Source organism: Dipteris shenzhenensis, chromosome 21 (genome assembly GCF_047967505.1).
Source record: "Dipteris shenzhenensis isolate YYH24624 ecotype China chromosome 21, Dip_SZ_1.0, whole genome shotgun sequence".
Classification (NCBI taxonomy): Eukaryota; Viridiplantae; Streptophyta; class Polypodiopsida; order Gleicheniales; family Dipteridaceae; genus Dipteris; species Dipteris shenzhenensis.
Window position 1 is genome coordinate 26,987,528 of NC_141616.1, and position 24,983 is coordinate 27,012,510.

The following is a 24,983-nucleotide window of genomic DNA, read 5'->3' on the forward strand; positions in this document are numbered from 1 at the left end:
AATACATTTAAAAAAGTGAACTTTGAATGGGCACTCCAAACTTTACAAACATAAAACTCAAGTCATTAGTTGGAGCATGCCTCGTAGGAAATCCAATAGATACTTTTGATTAAAGATCTTTGATTTTTTAAATATCTCCCCCGCCCCCCCTCCTCTCTCAAATTTTCATATGATCTTGGAATGCATTAAAGGTATGTACTAGTCTCCTAAAATAGCATAGACTATGAGAAAAAAAGAGGGACCTTCCTTCTTAAATTAGGATGGTTCAAGATCTAATATGTTTTGCCTTAAATTGTGATGCATGTGATCAATAATTTTATTAAATTGTGTTATCACGTATGCATTTTCAATGGGAGGTTTCACTTTCATTGCCTCATGCTCCTACTTTCTGTGTAAGCATCTCCATAGCCATAGCCATAAGGAAAAAAATAGCCGAGCTTAGCAACAATCACCATGGCCAACATTACATGAGTATCCCCTATCCTCTTAAAGAGCATGCATTAAATGAATGGAAGCGTCCATGTTGGGCCAAGTTTTGTATAAAGGTTCTCTCTTCCAGGCTCCACTACTGGGCTGGGCTGGCCTGTGCTCAATCTTAGTCAACCACGAGCAGCAATCGCCATAGCCAACCTCAAGCTCTGGCTATGGCGCTCCAACCTCCTCCTTCTTCTTCGTCATCCCGCCCCCTCCTCTTCTCCGTCAATGGCTCCCCCTTCCTCCTCCCCTCCCCCGATCCCTCCCTCACCTTGCTCTCTTTCCTCCGCCTCCACACTCGCTTCTCCGGCACCAAACTCTCCTGCTCTGAAGGTAATTCCCCCCTCCCTCTCCTTTCCATCCAGCTCCAAATCTTTCTTTTGAGACATTCCTCTTTCCTTTACCCCTCACAGGTGGCTGCGCCGCTTGCCTCGTCCTCCTCTCCACCTACGACGTTTCCTCTCGCCGGGTTGAAGAGTTCACCGTCAATTCTTGCCTCACCTTGCTTTGCTCCCTCGATGGCTGCGCCGTCACCACCATCGAAGGGCTCGGCAGCACGCAGAAGGGATTCCATGCAGTGCAGGAGAGAATCGCCGGCTTCCATGGCTCTCAGTGCGGTTTCTGCACTCCTGGAATGTGCATGTCCATGTACGGCTGCTTGCGCCGTGCTCAATCGAAGAAATCCGATGGCCAACCTCACAAGGACCTGCGCACGCTGCCGAACCTTTCCGTGGCAGACGCACAGAAGGCAATTGTTGGAAACTTGTGCAGATGCACGGGCTACAGACCTATACTCGACGCTTGTAAGAGCTTCGCTGCAGACGTCGACGTAGAAGACCTGGGCATAAACACGTTCTGGACATCTGCTAAAGAGGCCGATGTTAATCTTCTGCCTGCGTACTCTCCGGGGAGAGATCCTGTCTTCCCGCAATTTCTGATCGACGAGCTGAATTCGAGAGCACAATCGGCTTCCTGCGACCGTGGACTGGCTGCTCTGAATATCAAGTATCTAGACGCAGCTCCAAACGGCGGCGAAGAGAGGCTCTGGATTGAGACTCCTACTTTAGAAGCCGTTTTCGAAGCTTTGCGACTGCATCAGGGGCTCGATCAGGGCAGAACTGGAGTGAAACTGGTCGTGGGAAACACGAGCTCCGGCTACTACAAGGATCAGAAGCCGAAGGTGTACATCGACATTAGCCATGTTCCCGAGTTGCTAACACTTGCAGAGACGAGCGATTCGATAGAGGTTGGATCTGCTGTGAGTATCACGAAGCTGATCGATGCACTGGAGGACAAGTCGCGGACTGCACAATCTGCCAATGCTTCGGTGTTTCGAGGGATCGCTTCCCACCTGGAAAGAGTGGCCAATCCTCATGTGCGCAATCGCGCCAGCATCGGCGGTAACTTGATCATGGCTCAACAGTTGTCGTTCGACTCGGATCTGGCGACTCTGTTCTTAGCTATAGGTGTGACTCTCAAGCTGAGAAGTGCCAATGGAAAGGTCTCCGTTTTGCGCATGGATGACTTCTTACAGAAGGGTTCGCTAGAGCCTGGTGTAATATTGGAGTCGATTTCTATACCTTTATCGCGTGATGAACGTGAAGAATTGGCAGAAGTTCTTGGTGACAGAAATCCTCACGATAATTCCTGCACGACGCGCTGTTTCAAGAGCTACAGGGCCGCCCCACGTCATCTGGGAAATTCTTTGGCACTTCTCAACGCTGCTTTCCTTGCAGACGTCTCGGCCTCATCCGAAACAAATCCATCCGGTGAAAAGCATACGATCATCGACGTAAAACTGGCGTTTGGTGCATTTGGACAGAAGCACGCGATTCGAGCACTTACAGTAGAAAGTTTCCTTATCGGCAAAACGATGAGTTCGGAGGTTCTCCTTGAAGCCATCGAGATGTTAAAGACTGAGATAGCAGCTCCTTTGAAAGGAACAAGGAAAGCCAGTTTCAGGTCTAGTATCGCCGTTGGCTTCTTATTTGATTTTTTCCGACCAATGTTGCCGGAAAAGCTGAGGCACCCTTTGGCCAATGGTTCACTCAATGTTTCCAACGGAGATGAAGTAAGGCTTTCCAACGGAAAGCAGAACGCCTCCATAGAGTCCAACCATTCAAAAACATGCACTGATGGGATTCACATATCTGGGAAACAAACTGTACCACCTTGTGAGGAGAACTATTCAGTTGGCAAACCGATACAAAAGTTCGAAGCTAAAATTCAAGCAGCAGGTAGATAGCGCCCTATGTTTTCTTTATTCTAGACTCTCCTCGGGCTTTGATGGCTTGTCTATTCCTTCAAACAAATAAGCGATTCGATTCCTTTTACTCCAACGTAGCCACCCTGGTATTTGGATCGCTTATCAGCATCTTTGACGCGGGACTTGTGAAGCAGATTATCCGGACACTATAATTTGTTTGCGCATTTGTTCAACGATAGGTCGTGGGATTGACGGTTCTTGTGGTTACAGGAGAGGCAGTCTACGTGGATGACATCCCTTCTCCAGATCATTGTCTCTTTGCAGCATTTGTTTCAAGTGAAAAAGCTTATGCCAAGATCAAAATTGTTGATCCAAAACTCGCACTTGCATCTCCTGGTGTAGTAGCATATATATCTGCTGATGACATTCCCAAATCTGGGGCAAACGTTGGAGCTACAAGTTTTGGTGCGCCAGAAAACCTTTTCGCAACAGATCTGGCAGAGTACGTCGGCCATCCCCTAGGTGTTGTGGTATACATTCAATCCATCTTCTGGGTTTTCAATACGTATGGTAGAATTTCACAGCGTCTAATGGAAGTATGAATATGCATTTTGAGCTTCTCTGCCCTATATAAAACTAGAACGAAAACAAATTCTGAAAGGAGTTGAAAGCACAGGCAAAAATACAAAGTCGGAGGAAAACATTTTCTGTGCTGTGAATTTTAAGAAGAAAGAACAATCTTGTTCGACCTAAGTTCTCTATATCCAAAGTAGAGAATTTCTGTGCATTTGGTTATCCAGATTGCAGATTCTCCACAACATGCAAAAGATGCTGCAGAAAGAGTGAAAGTGGAGTATGATTTGGATAGCTTGGGATCACCTGTGCTGTCTATTGAAGATGCAGTGGAAAATAATGCATTCTTTCCAGCTCCACCTTACTTTGACCCAAAACAAGTAGGAGACATTGATAAGGGATTTTCTGAAGCAGACCACAGAATCGAAGAGGCTGAGGTAATTGTTTTGTAATAAGTAACATTATGAATTTGCATTTCCTCAGAAGAAAGTGTCCACATTGATCTCTTTTGGAAATGCTCACCGCTCAGGAGGAAAGCGTTCATTGGTTGGGGCACATGCAACTAACACTTGATTTTTATAGGTGAGGACAGGGTCACAATATTTTTTCTACATGGAAACCCAAACAACTCTAGCCATTCCAGATGAAGATGACTGCATGCAGCTCTATAGCTCTTGTCAAAGCCCTGATTTTTTACAAGGATGTATCTCTGCTTGTCTTGGTCTTCCAGCTCATAACATCAGGGTAATAACAAGAAGAGTAGGGGGTGGTTTTGGAGGGAAAGGATTCAGGAACATTACGGTAATGATGTATTTTCATCTTTGTTAAATAAGCCATTCAATCTTAGTATTAATTTTCAAGACACACTCCAACAGTCTTCCCTCTTATTTGACTTTTGGAGTCTCAGGTGGCAGCAGCATGCGCGGTCGCAGCATATAAGCTCAGATGTCCTGTGCGAATGTATATGGACCGTAACGCTGACATGAGCATGATGGGTGGACGACATCCAACTAAGACAATTTATTCGGTTGGCTTCACATCTAGTGGCAAGGTGACTGGTCTTCAAGCAAAGGTTTTTATTGATGCCGGCTGGTCAGAAGACTTCAGTCCACTTATTCCCTTTTTGGTTCATGGGGGGCTAAAAAAATACAACTGGGGATCCCTGAATGTTGAGTACAAAGTATGCAAAACAAATCTATCTAGTAAATCATCCATGCGAGCACCAGGTCATGTTCAGGGATCATTCATTGCTGATACTGTGCTTGAGCACATTGCGGCCGCCTTGGGTTTAGATGTGCACACAGTGATTGAAAGGAACATGCACACGCTTGACAGTCTCAAAGTTTTCCACAGTGATTCTAATATTGATAGTTCTGAAGGATACACTCTACCTTCAATTTGGAGTACACTGTCAAAGCGTATGGAGGCAACAGAAAAAGCTGTTCGTAATTTCAATCTAACCAATAAGTGGTTAAAAAGGGGATTATCAATGATACCATGTATATACAATGTAGAGCAAATGTCCAGACCTGCAAGAGTTAGTATCTTTGCGGATGGTTCTGTGGTGGTTGAGGTTGGAGGAATCGAGATAGGGCAAGGCTTATGGACCAAAGTGAAGCAGGCAGCTATATATGGACTTTGTCAGCTGTTTCCAGCAGATAGAGCATTCTCAGAATCTTTGAAGGTACGCATTGTGCAGGCAGATAGCATTAGCCTGCCGCATGGTGGAATAACAGGAGGCAGCACTGCCTCTGAAGGAAGTTGCGAAGCTGTGAGTCGCGCATGTCAAATACTTGTCAGCAGGCTTATGCCACTGAAGTCAAAGAAAGAACAGGAGTCCTTGGGTGGGATTGCTTGGAACGCGCTGATAAAGGCGGTATGTTTGAAAGCTCTTGATAAACCTAGTAAACTTCTACACTATCAACCATCTTGTGTCATATTTCTGCAATACATGTTCTTGAAAGAAAACAGAGTGGTGGCCCAGATTGTGATGCCCTCCACGCACATACCAATCTGAATTACTGAAATGAAAAATGCCAACGCTGCCTACAATGAAAGTACCAAAACTGAAACGCAGCAACTAACTGCAAAATGAAACAATGAACCCAATACATAGCAAACCCTATTGAGGAAGTGAGGATGTGTGAGGGTGAAGCCACCCGGAGGCTTCTCCCCGAGGCTAGGGCCTCAGCCACTTCTCCCCGAGGCTAGGGCTTCAGCCCCCTCATATGTGAGTTTTTTCATTCAGAATGCACTAACAGGCATGCATAGATGCTGTGTGACACTTTGCAAAGCAATGAGCTAGATCATTGATTTAGTACCATGTGGCACCCATCCCCTCCATGTTGCGGGTACACCACATCATGTGGCCCCTTAAAACTCTAACCACCAGTCGATGACATCTCTAACCACCAGTCAATGACATAATATGGGTCACAAGGTCTAATGAGCAGTCTTTTGACCTTTAAATAATCCTAACCCAAAACCAGCCCAGTAGTGATTTAATGAATTATATCCAAGTCTGTCACAAGGTTTTCCAATACTCTCCCTTGATGAACAATGGATTCGGTTTTACACCGGTCATGTCCTTTGGTCATTTGGACATCCTGCCCTATCAGTATGAGTTAATCATGATAGTTTTAAATCATTGCTTCTTTTATGTTATATTAGAAAAGTCGGTCTTCCCTTGACATACCGAAGAATCTTGGCTGCCTTCCAATGGCATTTCTTTGGATCAGCTGTATATTGGGACACTGCAATAGCTAAAAAAGCTATGTCCAGTATGTTGGTGGTCGAATATATTAGGCTACCTAGGAGTTTCCTATATAAAGTTCTATCCACTCTAGGACTATCTGATTCTTCGATAACTTCTCACCAAGATTCATCAGTGTATGTATTGGCTTGTAAGCCTCCATGCTGAATCTTTTGAGGATTTCATTTGCATACTTTGTTTCGGATATGAATGTTTTATCCTTGACTCTTGAGACTTCTATTCCAAAAAATAATGCATATAGCTAAGGTGTTTCATGTTCAAAAGCTTTATTCAGGTCCTCTTTGGTAAGTTTCATCAGGTTCTTGTTATTGGTATTGATGACTATGTCATCAATGTATAACACCACAAGGATTATATTGCCTTTGCCATCAGCCTTTGTGTAGAGATTATAATAAAAGAATTTTATTGAATCCCTTTTCTTGAAAATGTTCATTTACAGTACGAAGGAGGAGGTGCTTATCTCAATCCATAAAAGAGATGACATGTATAACACCGCAAGGATTATATTGCCTTTGCCATCAGCCTATGTGTAGAGATTATAATAAAAAGAATATTATTGAATCCCTTTTCTTGAAAATGTTCATCTACAGTACGAAGGAGGAGGTCCTTATCTCAATCCATAAAAGATTTTGTAATTTGCCAACATCCTTCTCCTTATCTTTAACCTAGTTGGTCAAAGGATGGATTCAACCAGGATGGCTAGCCTATTTCTTGGCATGCTTCCAAAGAGCTATAATAGTCTCGTTACCACAATAACTGCAGGCCAGAGGATGGCACCAATAACGTTTTGAGGAGCTAGTTTCATTGCTTCTGCAGCAGCAGGAGGCTCAAGAGAAGAAGTATGTGAAGGTGCATGGTGGAGAGGGAGAGAGAGAGAGAGTAGGCTACGGAGAGAGATAATAATACTCAAAGAGAGACATAATGAAATGAAAATGAAATAGCAAGAGCGATGAACAAAATGAGAGTACTCATAGGTAGACCAAAGAGCTTGTAGGCTTGATACTTGATTGATTTGACACTAGACAAGTATAGCTCTTATATAGAGCACACACACACGTACGAACACCAATGCATATGGGATAACTCCCAATGGGACACGTGGCATCCATAGGACACACTAGACTAGAACTCACACTAGAACACACCAAACTGACTCATCTTGACTCCATTTCCTAACACCCCCCCATGGAGGGACGGTGTAGAACTAGACATGGATCCCATGCTAACTCAGATGCAGTGAGCATGGCTTAGAGGCTAGTGAGCATGGTATAGACTCAGAGGCTTAACTAACATGGCTTAGATGTTCATCATGCATGGATGCATGGCCAACTCAGACGTCTAGGAGACTAATGTACCAACATCTCCCTACCGATAGAACGGGAGAGTTCCCGTCTGTAGCTGCCTGCCACCACCCCGTTGCAATCAGCCAGCCCGTCTGGCCGTGCCCCCCCGGCCCTTCAGGTCGCCCCTTGCCCTTCAGGTCGCCCCTCTTCATGCCGCCATCCAGGCCGCCTTCAGGTCGCCAACCAGGCCGCCAGCCCGTCGCCGCCATTCAGGCTGTTGCTGCTGTCCGCCCCCTTTCCTTTTGCGCGCTTCAGGCTGGGCTGCATCAGGGCCCTCTCCGGGGCTGTTGCTGCTCGTGGTTCCAGGGCATTGGCGGAGTTTCTGCTTCAGCATTGAACGGACTGTTTTCAGGCTTGGGTTTGATCCTCATTTTGCTATCCCACGCAGGCTGAAGTTTGGGGCATTCAACCAAGTTCTTGGGGTTTGACTAGTGGTTGGTTGCGAGTTCTTGGTGGGTATTTTCTGCAGAGGTAGCTCCTCCCCTCAGGACAGCGCAAGCTGAGACAATGGAGGGCACTAATGCCACTCCCGTTGCCGAACTTGAGGAGATCGAAGTCACAGTTTCTTTTCCTCTTGACATGTGCAGATGATTGAGGCAGAAGAGGAGGGTTTTCGTTAGACGCATATCATTGGCTTTCTACCCGGTAGAGGCCAATAGTTACGTGATTGGGTGTACACCAACATGGCCTCATTGGGTGTCTCAGTTACGGTTTTCCGATTGCTTGGCAGAGGGTACTTTTCTTTTGGCCTTCAGTTTGCAGAGCAGGCCCAAAGAGTACTTATGAGCTCTCCGATTCAGTTTCAGATCAGAGTCATCCATTTGTGGCCTTGGCGGAAGCACTTCAGTACTACTTCCTCGAGACCGCGACAGGTCTCTTTTCGGATGCTTTTCCCTGGACTTCCTGATGAGGTCAGCTCTTGTCGCAGAGTTGTGGAGCATATGGCTAGTGTGGCAGGTACAATCATCCCATCAGGTGCTAGACTTTCCTATGCTCAGTCACTTGCTGGTACAGGTGTTACGAGAGTCAGACTCACTTCAGAGTTCCCCCCTCCTCGACCTTTGCCTACTTTGATTTCGTACTCCACGGGAGATGGGATCCAGATTCAGCAGAGGGTTTTGTACGAGGCTCTTCCTGATCAGTGTCTTTTCTGTCGGAAGAGAGGTCACTTTATTATGGATTGCCCCAGTCGTCGGCCTCGTTCAGGGACTCCGGATCCATCTCATCCTACGGGTGACCCAGAGCCTACAGTTCAGCCTTCAGGGGTCCCTGAGCCTGCTTCGACTCATTCTGCAGAGCGAGAGGAGACTCCTCTGGGAGAGTCTCCAGTGGACTCAGAGGACTTGGAGGTGCCCCGAGTGGTACAGCTTTCACGGAGAGCTCGGAGGAGACGGAGACAGAGGGAGAGCTAGCAGCACGAGCAGCCCTAGGTACGAGCTCAGAGATGGCAGAGAGTTGAGACACATGTGCAGGAGACCCTGGAAAGGGGAGATGTAGAGGACCATATGCAGGCAGGTCATGACATTGTGTAGGAGACGGTAGCCCAGGGAGTTGAGACACTTGTGTAGGAGATCCCGGAAAGGGGAGATGCGGAGGACCATCCGCAGGCAGGTCACGACATTGTGCAGGAGACTGTAGCTCAAGATTTGATGACACTCCGCGAGGGATTCGCTAGTTGTATATTCTCTCTACTTGGCTATTAGCCCTAATACTAGAGATCCCCTAGGCAGTGAGCTGGGTTTCTCTGGAATAGGCCGGTCTTTGTTTAAGCCTTTTATCGTTTTTTCCATGCTCAGCACCTTTGGGGCTGCTGTTTTGTATGAAGTCTTTCAAGCGTTAATCATGGTTGTAAGACACGTTAAGACACGACACGTTAGTCACTCAAGACTTAAAACTTATAGTTAAGACTCGCGACTCAAGAGCTCGCAAGTTTTGAGTACTTAAAGGTTTAAATGGACAATTGAATCTTGTCACATGTGATATGAATGAAATCTGCATCTCGATACATATAATTGATGACTCTCAAGACTCAAATCTCTGAAGATTCATCCTAATCTGAATCTACGAGGTCACTGCCACTGCTAGATCCAAAGTCACCATTGATGATAGCATGGCTAAGTCAAACTCAATGTTGTTGTTACGTCCCCACCCACCAAAAAAAAAAAAAAAAAAACAAGAGTGTCTAAAGGTGTCTTAAGGTAAGACACGGTAAGACACGTGTCTTAAGTGTCTTAAGTGTCTTATGATAAGACACGAGTGTCTTAACAACCATGGCGTTAATAGAAGGTTCCTTTCTTTGCCAAAAAAAAGAAAGAAAGGCTTGATACTTGATTAGACAAGTACAGCTCTTATATAGAGCACACACAGACATTTAAACACCAATGCATATGGGATAACTCCCAATGTGACACGTGGCATCCATAAGACACACTAGACTAGAATTCACACTAGAACACACCAAACTGACTCATCTTGACTCCATTCCCTAACACCCCCTCATGGAGGAAAGGTGAGTGACTACTGGAATGGAACCAAGAACAAAACATGGCAATGACGGTCATCAAACTGTGCAATGACGGTGTAGAACTAGACATGGATACCATGCTAACTCAGAGGCAAGTGAGCATGGCATAGATTTAGAGGCTTAGCTAACATGGCTTAGAGGTTCATCATGCATGGATGCATGGCCAACTTAGAGGTCTAGGAGACTAATGTACCAACATCTTGGAACTCACATGCCGGGCCTAATAAATAGACCTATCAAAGTCAATGCCTAGCTCCCACAATACATCCCCCTCTTGGCTCGAGGGACTAATTAGGGACATGGAGCCAACTCTATAAATATAAAAGCAATATATAATTTTAGGATGACTATCCAAGGCAGAGAACCTTATTGACTCAACACACGTAATTTATTCCATTCATTTTTGGAAACAACCCAGGGCAGAGTACCCAAAATAGAACATGCTAAGAAAATATATGGATCATCATCTCCATCGTCCTCCTCTGGAGGGAAAGAGAGATGTGGGATTTCAACAGTAAGAGCATGAACTTGTGTCGGAGGGTCGTCATCTTCATTGTCACTTTGTGGCGGCTGCAACCCAACTGGCATGGTCCTTAGTTTGCTGTTTGGCAAGCTTCTAGTAGCATCTATCCTTCGTATGACCAAGCGTGTTACAAAAGGTGCACTTGAGAGGCTTGAATGGCTATGACTTTCCATGTGCTGGTGCAGGCTTGGGTTTCCATCTGCTAGTGGAGGCAAGAGCCTCTGTATTATCTAAAGAAGAGATCGGAGAATCTTTGTTCCAACAATCTTTTTCAAGAAGAGGAGTCACCATATCATCAAACGTAGTTGTGGCAATTCTAAGTATTTCAAGAGTATGCTCAAGGCGAGTGACTCCTTCTATACTCTTCATGAGGACAACCATTTTGTCCTCGTCGTCTGGGGGACACTTCAGGCAGGAAAGTTGTTGCACAAGAGATTGCATTTTTGCTAAATGTGCTCTCAAGGTATGACTATTGTCTGTTTTCAAATTATAAAATTGGAACTTTAAGAAAACCTTGGAGTTTGTGATTTTGTTACCAAAAAGATTCTCGAGATGCGCCCATATCGCCTTGGCTGTTGATTTCAAGTCGATGTGATGAATCAAAGTATCATCGAGGCAAACTCTGATGATAGCAATAATGTTTGAGTGTTGTTGCTTCCATGTCTTGAGTTGTTGAGGATCTCTTGTGGGAGCGTCATCCTCAATAGCATTCCATATATTTTCTTTCATGAGGAGCAACTGAACCTTAGTTTGCCAAGTAGGGAATCCTTCCCCCTTGAACTTCTCCACGAGCAATGAGTTTGAAGAGAGAGATCTCATTGTTTACCTTGGCAAAATGCAACTTCAGTGTTCAGCACTTTAGGAGCGGGAAAAAGATGAAATTGAGGACTGGAACTGAGGATAGAGATTTCATCATGCGGGAGATGGAGCAACAATTTGTGGGCAAAATGAGAATAGCTCAGATCATGTGAAGGAGAAGAGGCAATGAGGAGCAATGGCACGCATAGTGACGCGAATGGTCGATGTAGCAACAACTCTCTTCAAGTAGGTCGTTTCTTCAAAAACGGGTTCCAAATGAGGTCGTTTTTAGGGCGACCAGTAGTAGAAACATCTCCACAATAGTAAGCAACTATTTCCTTCACAAAAATGCCCCCAAAACGGCAAAAACGAGTGTTTTTAGCAAAAAATGGGTTGTCTTTTTCCTCTATGAAGACGCCCACAAATGCCCACAAGGGTGATCGAGTCGCTCCTTTTCATGTGGGCAACAAACCAAGCTCCATAGCTTCCGAAGATGAGGCCAAGGTAGGACAACAGAACAAGATGGGGAGAAAGGAGTGGAAGGGAGCTCAATCATGGAGGATACGATGGCTTCCATTTGTGGGCTTTCCTCATTTTCTAGATTGAGCATGGAGAAGGAAAAGGTAGGAAAGGAGGCTCTGATACCACATGAAGGTGCATGGTGGAGAAGGAGAGAGAGAGAGGGTAGGCGAGGGAGAGAGAATAATACTCAAAGAGAGACATAATGAAATGGAAATGAAATAGCAAGAGCAATGAACAAAATGAAAGTACTCACTTGTAGACCAAAGGGCTTGTAGCCTTGATACTTGATTGATTTGACACTAAACAAGTACTGCTGTTATATAGAGCGCAGCCACACATATGAACACCAATGCATATGGGTTAACTCCCAATGTGACATGTGGCAACCATAGGACACCTTAGACTAGACCTCACACTAGAATACACCAAACTGACTCATCTTGACTCCATTTCATAACACCTCCCAATGGAGGAAAGGTGAATGACTATTGGAATGGAACAAAGAACAGAGCATGGCAATGACGGTCATCAAACTGTGCAATGACGGTCTAGAACTGGACATGGATCCCATGCTAGCTCAGAGGCAAGTGAGCATGGCTCAGAGGCTAGTGAGCATGGTATAGACTCAGAGGCTTAACTAACATGGCTCAGACGTTCATCATGCATGGATGCATGGCTAACTTGGAGGTCTAGGAGACTAATGCTCCAACTTCTTGGAACTTACATGCCGGGCTTGATAAATAGACCTATCAAAGCCAATACCTGGCTCCCATAATACATCCCCGTCTTGGCTCTAGGGACTAATTCGGGACATGGTGCCAAACACCTTATTGACTCAACACACATCATTTATTCCATTCATTTTTTGAAACAACCCAAGGCAGAGTACCCAAAATAGACCATGCTTAGAAAATATATGGATCATCATCTCCATTGTCCTCCTCTAGAGGGAAAGAGAGATGTGGGTTTTCAGCAGTAAGAGCATGACCTTGTATTGGAGGCTCGTCATCTTCATCGTCACTTGTGGCGGTTGCAACCCAACTGGCATGGTCCTTAGATTGCTGTTTGGCAAGCTTCTGGTAGCATCTGTCTTTTGTATGACCAAGCTTGTTACAAAAGGTGCACTTGAGAGGCTTGAATGGCTTTGACTTTCCATGTGCTGGTGTAGGCCTGGTTTTCCATCTGATAGTGGAGGCAAGAGCCTTTGTAGTATTTGAAGAAGAGATCGGAGAATCTTTATTCGATGATCTTATTCGAGTAGAAGAGCCACCATATCATCAAAGGTAGTCGTGGCAAGCCTAAGTATTTGAAGAGTATGCTCAAAGGGAGCGACTGACTCCTTCTGTACTCTTCATGAGGACAACCATTTTGTCCTCGTCGTCTAGGGGATACTTTAGATTGGAAAGTTGTTGCACAAGAGATTTAATTTTTTCTAAATGTGCACTCAAGGTATCACTATCCTTCATTTTCGAATTATAAAATTGAAACTTCAAGAAAACCTTGGAGTTTGTGATTTTGTTACCAAAAAGATTCTCGAGATGCGCCCATATCGCCTTTGCCGTTGATTTCAATGTATCATCGAGGCAAAGTCCGACGATAGCAATAGCTTTTGTGTTGTGTTGCTTCCATGTCTTGAGTTGTGTAGAATCCGTTGTGGGAGCGTCATCCTCAATAGCATTCCATACATTTTCTTTCATGAGGAGCAATTGAACCTTAGTTTGCCAAGTAGAGAATCCTTCCTCCTTGAACTTCTCCAAGAGCAATGAGTTTGAAGAGAGAGAACGCATTGTGTACCTCGAAAAATGGCAACTTTATTCTTCAGCACTTTAGGAGCGGGAAAAGAGACGAAACTGAGAGCTGGAACTAAAAGCAGAAGAGGCGGAGGATAGAGATGTCATCATGCGAGAGATGGAGCAGGAATTTGTGGGCAAAATGAGAATAGCTCAGTTCATGTGAAGGAGAAGAGGCAATGAGCAGCAATGGCACGCATAATGACGCCAATGGTCAATGTAGCAATAGCTTTCTTCAAGTAGGTAGTTTCTTCAAAAATGGGTTCCAAATGAGATCATTTTTAGGGTGAGCAGTAGTTTAAACATCTCCACAACAGTAAGTAACTATTTCCTTTACAAAAATGCCCCCAAAATGGCAAAAACGAGTGGTTTTGAGAGAAAAACAGGTTGTCTTTTTCTTCTACGAAGACGCCCATAAATACCCACAAGAATGGTGACCGAGTTGCTCCTTTTCACATAGGTAGCTCAATCATGGAGGAGAGGATGGCTTCCATTTGTGGGCTTCCCTCATCCTCTATATTGAGCATGGATAAGGGAAGGTAGGAAAGGAGGCTCTGATACCACATGAAGGTGCATGGTGGAGAGGGAGAGAGAGAGGGTGGGCTAGGGAGAGAGAGAATAATACTCAAAGAGAGACATAATTCAATGGAAATAAAATAAAGAGAGGTTGTAGACTTGAAACTTGATTGATTTGACACTAGACAAGTATAGCTCTTATATAGAACACACACACACATACGAACACCAATGCATATGGGATAACTCCCAATGTGACACGTGGCATCATAGGACACACTAGACTTGCAATGAACAAAATGAAAGTACTCACATGTAGACCAGAGAGGTTGTAGGCTTGATACTCACTTGATTTGACACTAGACAAGTATAGCTCTTATATAGAACACACACACATATGAACACCAATGCATATGGGATAACTCCCAATGTGACACTTGGCATCCATAGGACACACTAGACTAGAATTCATCCTAGAACACACCAAACTCACTCATCTTGACTCCATTTCCTAACAGTATGAAGGTGCCCTTACAACTCAGGACAGGAGCAAAGACAAGGAAAAGGGTAAGGCTAGCAGTTGCAAGCCCAAGAAGGACCAATGATGGAGGGGACTCTTCAGATGAGGAAAACAAGAAAAAAAGAAAAAAGAAGAAGAATTGTTTCAAATGTGATACGCCGGGACATTTTGCGAAGGATTGCAGAAAGAAGAAGGCTGATCAGAAGAACAAGAAGGGGTCCAACTCACATTCAGAGGATATGGCTAATGTCGTAATCAATGGAGAGTTTTTCGTGGTGACGTCTCTAGATGTTGCTGAGGTAAGGTATGCAGACCCCAATGTCACAATCAGGATGTCTGACATTGAGGTGTGGTTAGATGAGGGACAAGGATTGGTAAGGCATGTGCTTGACATTGGTTGCTTGTCCTCCTTGCTTCTTTGAACCACACCCCAATGGTAACGGCCAAGCTCCCCCTTTGATCCGTCCTTGTTGCCCTAAATGCTAGCCCAGGATGAAGACTTCTTCTAAGGTCTTTGTCTGCAACAATCAGCCTCCTTCTATGCTCCTCCAAGTATCATGGATGAAGGTTTGTATGCTGCTCAATCTGCTGCTGAAGTGGTGCTTCCAATGGATAAATGGAAAACCTCAAACACATAGGAGATAGACGCACCGATTACTCAGTCATCTACAGAAAAGGTTGATTAAATAGAGAAAGAATTGCCTAAAGCACCCCAAGCAGAACCACAACAACTTAGACGGTCTACTAGGGAAAGCAGACCACCAGCCAGATTGGCATATGCTCAGAAAGGCAAAGCAATTCAGGTTGAAACTACTAACTATGCTCTTATGACTACCATCATGGCTACAGAAGTGCCGATGCTCCAAATGCTTCTAGCAGCTCACAGCCTCCTTTGCAGCCAATTGATAATCATGGCATTGATTAGGCAGTTGATGAGGAGCAAGCTGTCATTAGACAACAGAAAAGAGTTCCAAGGTGGATCTTGGATACTCAATGGGATAGCCCTTGGCTGCCCGCAACAGAGGTGCACAAAAACAAATGCAGGGCAATTTTCTTCATGTTGCTTTGATTGCTATTGCTTGTAACGAGGAACCTCTTTGTCATAAGGATGCATTTGATAGCAGAGAATGGATGGATGACATCAAAGCTGAACTTGATTCCATTCATACAAAGGGCACATGGGAGTTGTATGACTTGCTAGTAGGCAAGCATGCCATAGGCACTAAGTGGGTGTACAAATTGAATCGTAATGCTGATGGCATTGTTGACTGCTACAAAGCCCACCTTGTTGCGAAAGGCTATGCTCAACAACATGGCATTGACTGTGAGGAGACATATACTCCCATGTCACATATTATGACCATTCGGTGTGTCATTGCTCTTGCATGCATAGGCATTGGGAGGTATACTAGCTGGATAATAAGACTGCTTTCCTTCATGTGGATTACTGGAAGAGGTGTAAGTCACTCAGCCTTCAGGATTTGAAATTGCAGGTTCTGAAATTAAGGTATGCGGGCTGAAAAAGGCCCTTTATGGTTTGCAGCAGGCACTGTAGGCATTGTATGCCAAGATGCATACTTTTTTGTATATTTCTTGGGTTCCAAAACAGTCTTTAAGGGCCACTCTTTATGTCCGGAAGAGACACGCAGAAAATTGCAGATTTCAAGGCAGATTTGCAGAAATCATTTGCAATGTCAGATGTGGGCAGGTTGCACTACCATTTGGGCATCCAGTTTGCTAATGTTGAGGGGGGCATAGTGATGAGTCAGTCCAAATATATCAGATAGCTCTTGCTGCGTTCCTTCAGAGAACTCTCTAGGTGAACGATGTCTATTAGCATAAAATCTGTCCCGATCTTGGGCACTTCTAATAGACTCCTTGGCAAACTGCAACATTTCCTGCATGTCTTGCAAGAAGGTCTTTGCAGCATCATTTTGGATTCCCTTTAACCTAACCATAACTGGTGACTTAGGTTGAAACCCGTACATAAGCATAAAAGGACTGTAACCAGTACTCGAATGCTTTGCACTGTTATAAGAAAATTCTATCATAGATAGATAATCTTTCCATGAAGACTGTCTCTTAGAAACATATGCCCGAGGCATATCTTCAACCAATTGGTTGACCTTCTCTATACTGCCATCGGATTGTGCATGATCTGAGGAACTCATACTTAGAGTAGTTTCTAACTTCTCAAAAACAAGTGTCCAAAAGTTACTTGTAAACTTCGAGTCCCCGTCACTGACTATGTCAGAGGGCAAAACATACAGCTTAAACAAGTGGTCCACAAACTCGTGAGCCAGCTGAACAGCTGAAATAGTTGTTCTAGTAGGTAAGAACCTAGCCATTTTTGTCAAACGGTCGACTATGACCCAAATGGAGTCATGACCCTTGCGCGTTCGAGGCAAACCAGTAATAAAATCCATGGAAATACTTTCCCATTTATTACCTAGAATCTGCAGTGGCTGTAATAAACCCGCACTTCGAAGGCGTTCTGCCTTAGTAACCTGACAAACCCGGCAACCTACTACATAGTTTTCAATAAATGCACGCATCTTAGGCCAATAAAAGGTATGCTTTACAAGAGACAGCGTCCGATGTATACCCGGATGTCCAGCACTAGGAGCATCATGACACTCCCAGGGAATCTTGGATCTAAGTTCCAGAACATCTGGCACACAAATCTTTCCATTCCGGAACAGCAAGCCGTTCCTAATCATCCACCGACCTCCCGTCGCCTGTACCGTAGGTGGCACAACCCCTGAGTCCTAGTCAACCATGGAGCTCCCATCCTGGACTCTCTTCCAATAAGAACTGAAATGACTATCAGTTGCGTAAAGCCCTCTCAAGGATTGAAATAGGTCTGAGGATATTTACGTAAATGACATAGCATTTACAAACTTGACTCGACTTAAGGCATCCGCCACACTATTCAACGAACCCTTTCGATAACGTATTTTAAAATCAAAATCTTGCATTAATTCTGCCCATCTAGCTTTCCGTCCCCTCAATTCAGACCCATCACACACATACTTAATTGACTGATGATCAGTCAATACGAGAAACTTCGAACCATACAAGTAGTGTCTCCAAACCTTAAGGGCATACACTACAGCATAGAGTTCCTTTTCTAGGGTGGGCCAACGATATTGGGTGTCGTCTAGCTTCTTACTCTCGAAAGCTACAGGTCTGCCCTCTTGGAATAGAGCTGCCCCAATCGCAAAATCACTCGCATCAGCTTCTAAAACATAAGGCCGGGTAGGATCGGGTAATGCAAGAACGGGTGCTTCCTTGATAGAAAACTTCAAGGTTTCAAAAGCCTTGTTTAATGCATCATTCCAAGAGATCGGCTGGGTAGACCTGCGTCCACGACCTTTCAATATGTTTGTCAGGGGTGCTGTGATATGTGAATAATCACGCACAGACTTCCGTAGAAATACCGTAAATCCTAGGAAAGAACGAAGTTGTTTCACAGTCTGAGGGATAGGCCATTCTAAAACCTTCTGGATACGATCCAGATCAATGCTAATACCTTCAGAAGAAATCTTGTGTCCTAAGTAAATGATCTCCTTCATAAAGAAGTCACATTTACTCATCTTGGCATAGAGCTTATGCTGTCTTAGAATAACTAAGACAATCCGGAGGTGTCCTATGTGATCCTCAAGCGTTCGGCTATATACCAAGATGTCATCTAAAAACACTACAACGAATTTGCCCAAAAAATCTTGGAACAAATCGTTCATCATTTGCTGGAAGGTGGCAGGAGCATTGGTCAAATCAAAAGGTAATACAAGAAACTCGTAGTGGCCATACCTAGTTCGGAATGCGGTTCTATCTATGTGTTTAGCATAGATACGGATTTGGTGATAACCCGTACGCAAATCAATCTTAGTGAAATACTTCGCTCCGGCCAAACGGTCTATCAGATCATCGGAACGAGGTAGAGGGTATCGATTCTTAATTGTCACTTTATTCAATCATTTATAATCTACACACATTCTCCATGTAGAATCTTTCTTCTTCCTTAAGGGGACAGGTGCTCCCCAAGGTGATTTACTTGGGCGAATATAGCCCATATTCAAATAATCTTGTAGCTGTGAAGCTAACTCATCCTCCTCAAGCTGGCTCATCCTATAAGGAACACTAATAGGTTGAGCCCTAGGTACTAAGTCTATGCGATGATCTACTGCCCGTTCTGGAGGTAAATCTTCCGGCAGTTGAGCAGGGAATACATCCTTGAAATCATCTAACAACGTTCTCAATTCACGGTGTTCAAACACACTTAAATCATTCTTGTTATTAACAGAGACAATAAATGAAGAAAGCGGAATCAAAACACACTGATAGACATCATAATGAGAAGTGTTTAATATATTCCGAAGCTGCATCGCAGATACAATAGGTCCCTGAGAAGAGGGAATATTATCACACTGAATACAAAATTGGATGTCCTTATCCAAAAAAGAAAGAGTATGGTCCTTATGGGTTTTAAACCACTCTATTCTGATTAACAAGTCCACATGCTCCAAGTGCATAACATAGCGCGTAAGAGCCGCTGTGTATTCTTGAATTTGGATAGAAAGCGCTTCAATCTTGCGATCCCAAAACTGCTTCCCAGCTGGAAGTTGCACCTCATAGGTGTGATCGCTAGGTATCGTGGACAGCCCCATCTTCTGCACAAGTTTGTAATTAACAAAGTTGTGAGAGCTGCCCGGGTCAAAGAGAATGTGAACTCTTTGGTCCCTAACTTCTCCATAAACTCGGAAAAGATTATGGGAACCAAATAACGAAGTATTAAAAGTGCAATTACAAGAAAGTGGGCAGGTAATGACATTTACAGAAATACCTGTCATCGCGGCTTGATTAGCTCCCTTGGCTTTGGTACCCGGACCCGCTTGGAGCTTCGGTCCCAGCGCTTGCTTTTGGTTCTTGCGCTTAGGACAATCATTCTTAGTGTGGCCCCGCTCCTCGCAGAAGAAGCAACGTCCTTCCTTCTTTAGCTTCAAGGTACGAAGGAAACAGGCACGACCATTCTTCGCATGAGTCAAGTGTTTCTTGGAGGCGTTGTCTATAGACTTCGTCTCCCCGGTACCAGTGGTAGACTGGAAGAACTTTCGTTTGTTCTTCCCACTCGTGTCAGAAACTGTGGTTCCCTTTGCACTGGCCATGGTATCATCATAAATACGCGCGTAATTCATGGCCTCTTGCAACGTGGTACACTTGTTGTTCTTAACTGCAACTTGTACGAGTCAGGCAAACCATCCACAAAGAAACCTAACAAGGTCACTGGATCCATCTTTGTAGCTCTGATACCAACTGACACGTCCCAGCACTCCTGAAACCTCTGATCTGTAAGCAAACACAAGAACACACTCAACGTGAGAAAACTGAGCAGGCTGCTCACCACCCAACCATGACATCTACGGGATGTGATCCCGAATCAGGAGATGTCCCCTCCGAGCCACGAGCTGAGCTATTGGCACGAACTCCCAACCAGATCCAAACCAGCCTGGTGTCCCATACCACCAGGTGGCGCTGTGTAGCCTGGGATCTGCTACTGGGCCTTGGGCTACGCTAAGATGCAGGTGCGCGTTCGTGACTCAATCGAGGATCAGACCTAGCACCTGGGAACGAAACTTGCTCCCATCAGCTCCACTGAGAATTGAACCCTTGGGCCCCTTTTATAGACTCGGGCCCCAAGCACCAAAAATAGTGAAGACCAAATCCTAGCACTTGGGAACAAACTTTGCTCCCATCGGCTCCCTGAGAACTGAACCCCGGGGCCCCTTTTATAGACTCGGGCCCCAAGCGCCAAAAATAGCGAAGACCTCTAACTGGTTCGTACCCTTGCCACTCAACCCGAGAATCAAGCCTGCCTAGCTCTAAGCCTCCCCAGGCTACCTGAGCTAGTCTTGTGTACCCAGTACACGTCAGAGACCAATCCGTGCACATGACAACTAGGGAAATCTGCTGCTCTACTAAAATGTCTAGACCCACCTTGACAACAGTATGACGTGGTTTGTCCCTGGGGGATCCAATGGAAATCTAGGTCTCGTCACCTGGCATGAAATCACCATACGAAAAGCGTCGTGGAATGCATGCTACAACCACTGATGTATCCTCCAATCTTGGATCATCTTAATCCTTGTGGGAAAGCCCACTGATTTGTTCCAGGTGATTTTGGCACTCTCGTGAGAGCCGAATCCTTTCTAGATTCTTGGATGAACCTCCAAAAACAGGGCCCTGTCATTTGCGAATTCTGAATCCAACAAGTACTTGTTGAAAAAACAGAGGTGGAGGTTGCTTGCTACTACAGCAAACAATCAAGCAGTGGAATATTATGAAAAAGTATGCCCAGAAATCACACTAAGCTATTTCAAATCTTTCCTTAATGTGCACAATTGGACAGAGAGAGATGCAGACTTACATCTTTGAACAGTACAACAACAGAGTTGAATAGTAGATCATGTATTATAGAATGTTTCAAACAAATAGACAAAACCTGACACAAACGAATGCGTTTAGTGTGCCACCATCTACCAGATAGGGTTCTGCCTAGATGTGGACCCCTGACCACTCAAAACTGTCATCTACCTTCTGGCTGCACCCTCCAATCTCTGTCAGCTTATATATATAGGACATCCTGGTGTCTTGATGCCACTCCCAATCCCCCTGCTTATTGCCCACATTCGTTGGTGTATAATTATAATTCAAATCAAACAGGAGCAACTTTTAGGATGAATTTGTATCACTATAAGAAAACTAGCAATGGCAACCATATTCCATGTTCTTTGCTTTGATAAAAACGAGATGAATGTCTGGCGTTTAGGCGAGGAAAATAATATGGAGTTTGAAAGACCAAACTTGTGAGGTATGTCCATCTTTATCCTATGGGATATCTTTGTTTTTTCTAAGACGAATTGCAGACCAATGACAATGTCCATGATTGATTGTTGACCTGTCTCTCATATCTCTTCCCTGAGTGGTTCATCCTCAATTGCTTTTCTAAAAATGGTCAGAATTTGAAACAGATTAATCAAAGGCTTAGAGCACAAACACTTAGCCAAAGGCTTGTGATATTGAATGTGTTAACGAGATAGGATTATCTTCCCTTCCTGAAATGCTATAAGTGAAACATCATTGGTACTAATGATGCTGATGGGAATCTTGTCGTTTTGCTAGTCCCTGCTATGTGTGAAAGAGTTTAATGCTTTTCAACTTTGTGAGTGACTATCATCAGATTCAAACTGCACTGTTTTTTATTTGTATTTATAGCTCATTGATACAGAACCTAAGAAATTGTTGATGTTATATTTCTTGATTTTGCAGGCAAAGTTCGATCAAATTGATTTGTCAGCACAGATTCACTGGTTTCCAGATGAAAGCACGAAAAGATATCTTAACTATGGTGCAGCAGCAAGTGAGGTATAAGGTCGGATATTATCAAAATGGTATTCAAGATGCTGCATTAGTTTATAAATGTGGAATTTCTGCTGCAGGTTGAAATCAATGTTCTTACAGGAGAAACAAGGCTAATCCAAACCGATCTTATTTATGACTGTGGAAAAAGCTTAAATCCTGCAGTTGACATTGGACAGGTTGTCTTATTTTTCTTTATCATCCATTGAATCAGTGTTTTATATTCGGGCTCCGTGCAAATGTTCTTCTGCAGCAGGAATAGATGTTTAATGACCCGAATTTCGGAATGCATTTCATAATATGCCTTACAACATTGCTTGCAATAAACATATGGAAAGTCTTTCAGAAGTTTCTAGATATTTTACCAAATTAAGATGCTCCATTGAGCAGATGCCCTATCTATCATTACACCTATGCGCTGCCAATTTTTCCAGATGAGAGGGATGCTTTATTCAGAAACCTAGATACTTTAAATACATCTACCACATGCAAGAGGAATCGGGATGGCCCTCGACTGATGTAGGTTTTACTACAAGAATCATGGTATTATACCCATCCCTTAAGACGATATGTAGGGTGGCCTAGCTAGCTGCCCTTTAGAGACGGCTTTGCTTTATGGGGTAACTGTTTAGGGTTATCCTTTCCCGATAAAATGCGAGCATTTCTAGGCCGCCTATTCTGAGTAGGAGGGAAAGGGCAGCTACAAGTAGCCATGCTTTTTTTGCAAAGTTGCACACCTTGTCTATTGCACTTTGAGGACTTGAATCCAAGACCTTGTGCTCATGTTTCAATGTCTATATCAATACACCAACTTCATTTATTGACATATACTATGCCATATCATACATCATGTGTTTATCTTCTAGTTGTTGTCGTCTTCATCGTCCTCCTCCTTGTCCACTTTTGCTTCCAGATTCACCTCATCACCTTCTCCACCTCACCTCCACTTCCAACTTCTAGGCCATCACCACTACCACCATCATCGCCACCTTCTTTGTCATCACTACCCCACCTTCTCACTCTCACTAACATGACTACCACCACCACCATTACCATCTCCACCTCTGTCTTCTCCACCATCACCGCTATCTTCTCCACTTTCCCCATTTTCACCGTCGCCGCTCCCACCTAACCATGACCACCTTCTCCTTCTTTTACTTGGCCTATTCTTCGTATTCCTCTCCCTCCTCTTCTACCAAGACCACACCTTCCTTGTGCGTACTGCCAATACAATGCTAATTTATGTGCATATAGTTTATATGTATATCTACATGCTTAGCTACATATATATTTATATATAGTATATTTTATGTAATTAATTATATACATCATATCACTATGTGTTGTTTGGATGACTTTGGGTATGCTCATCTAGATATACAACAAGAAACGCTCTCTATGGGTTAGCAAGTTTGCTAAAAGGGACAATTTTAACAACATGATAGACTTCTTCGTCTTTGACACATGACGATGATGCAATCTCTCTCTCTCTCTCTCTCTCTCTCTCTCTCTCTCTCTCTCTCTCCCCCCCCCCCCCCCTTTTCCCCTTCCTCTGACTCCTATCTGCTACTATTCTGTCCCCCTTCTCTAAATTTGCCCTCTCCGTTTTCTACAGAGAGCCACAGCCATGAATCAATAGTAGAACAATAATGCACATCACATATTCCAGTAGCATTGTTAACGGCAACAACTCATGAAATCAATGTTATTTACAAGTGTAGATTGCAAGCTTCAATTTTGCGGATTAAAAATAGTTGTGGAGTGAGCACCTTGAAAAAAGTAACTTCTAACTTGTCATGATTGTAGCCAATGCCACCACTTCTCTTGATAAATATAAAGCAGCTTCATTCCCGATTGGAATATGGCATCCCTTCAATCTACAATCTACGATAGTATAAAGTGTCTAGAAAAGTGAGATAGGTAAATATGCTCAATCACAATTAAGCAAATAAAAGCATGGATAACATGTTCTTAAATAAGGGCAATAAAAAAAGTTTGTTTGCTTAAAGTAGAGCATTTACACAATATACCAACATAGACAATATACTAAGTAGATAGTATATGAGGAAGGGGGCTAGCCAAAAAAATCATAAATTTCCTCTTTTTCCATTGAAAATCACTTTCCTTGGGATAATTATGCAATGGTATTTTGGCTCGTTAATTGGCTTATGTTTGCAACAAAGCACTTCTCCTAGTCAAGTCATGGATTTTTTAAGGTTTATGTGGCATCCAAGTTTGCTAGACTTGTAGATTAACTAATGACAAATTTATGTGTAGATTGAAGGATCCTTTGTGCAAGGAATTGGATTTTTCATGACTGAGGAACATGAAGTGGATAGCGATGGAAAAGTTATCACGAATGGCACTTGGACATACAAGCCTCCAGCAATAGATAATATACCACAACATTTCTCAGTGGAGATCTTGAATGGAGTTGCTCATCAGAATCGTATACTTTCATCCAAAGGTGTGTGAGTGTGTGTCCCCCTCTCTTTAAAAAAACCATGCATGTAGGCAAAAGTACATGCATCAATGGGTGCACATGCACATGCACACACATGCACTCAACACCCACGTGTGCACACAAATGTAATATATGAAAATGGTATGCATAGATACATATGTATGTGTGTGTATATACATACATATGTATCTATGTATGTATATGTGTATGCGTGTGCTTGTGGTGGGTGTGTCTTTGTCAATATTATACACATAAACGAACACACTCATGCAAGCACATTATTCTCTTTGTGTAATTTTGTCTAAGTGAGAAAACTCATGCTGGATTTCAGGCTGCAGTTTATGATGAACTAGGATTGACATTGCCTACCTTACTACTTTTGGGCTCATTTTGGCATACACTAAGTTGTGTACAGGTTTTAGTAATTCTATGAGTCGCTTTGCCAAGGGACCTGATAAATCATTGCTGATTGTTAATGAAACTCTTTGTCTCCAACGTCTCTGGATGATCATGCTTGGACATATTGTGGCATAGGTAT

At 43.8% G+C, this 24,983-nt stretch overlaps 1 protein-coding gene across 1 annotated transcript in view; it reads left to right on the top strand.

Moving 5' to 3' along the window:
* Positions 1-614: 614 nt before the first annotated feature.
* LOC147888701 (putative aldehyde oxidase 2) overlaps positions 615-24,983 on the top strand; it is a 30,069-nt gene continuing 5,700 nt past the window's right edge. The window contains exons 1-9 of the mRNA XM_087392546.1: positions 615-807; positions 888-2,711; positions 2,951-3,210; positions 3,481-3,690; positions 3,836-4,054; positions 4,161-5,129; positions 21,892-21,987; positions 22,062-22,160; positions 24,259-24,448. Coding sequence (XP_087248672.1) covers positions 645-807; positions 888-2,711; positions 2,951-3,210; positions 3,481-3,690; positions 3,836-4,054; positions 4,161-5,129; positions 21,892-21,987; positions 22,062-22,160; positions 24,259-24,448 — 4,030 coding nt within the window. The 5' untranslated portion in view covers positions 615-644. The remainder of the gene's footprint in view (positions 808-887; positions 2,712-2,950; positions 3,211-3,480; positions 3,691-3,835; positions 4,055-4,160; positions 5,130-21,891; positions 21,988-22,061; positions 22,161-24,258; positions 24,449-24,983) is intronic.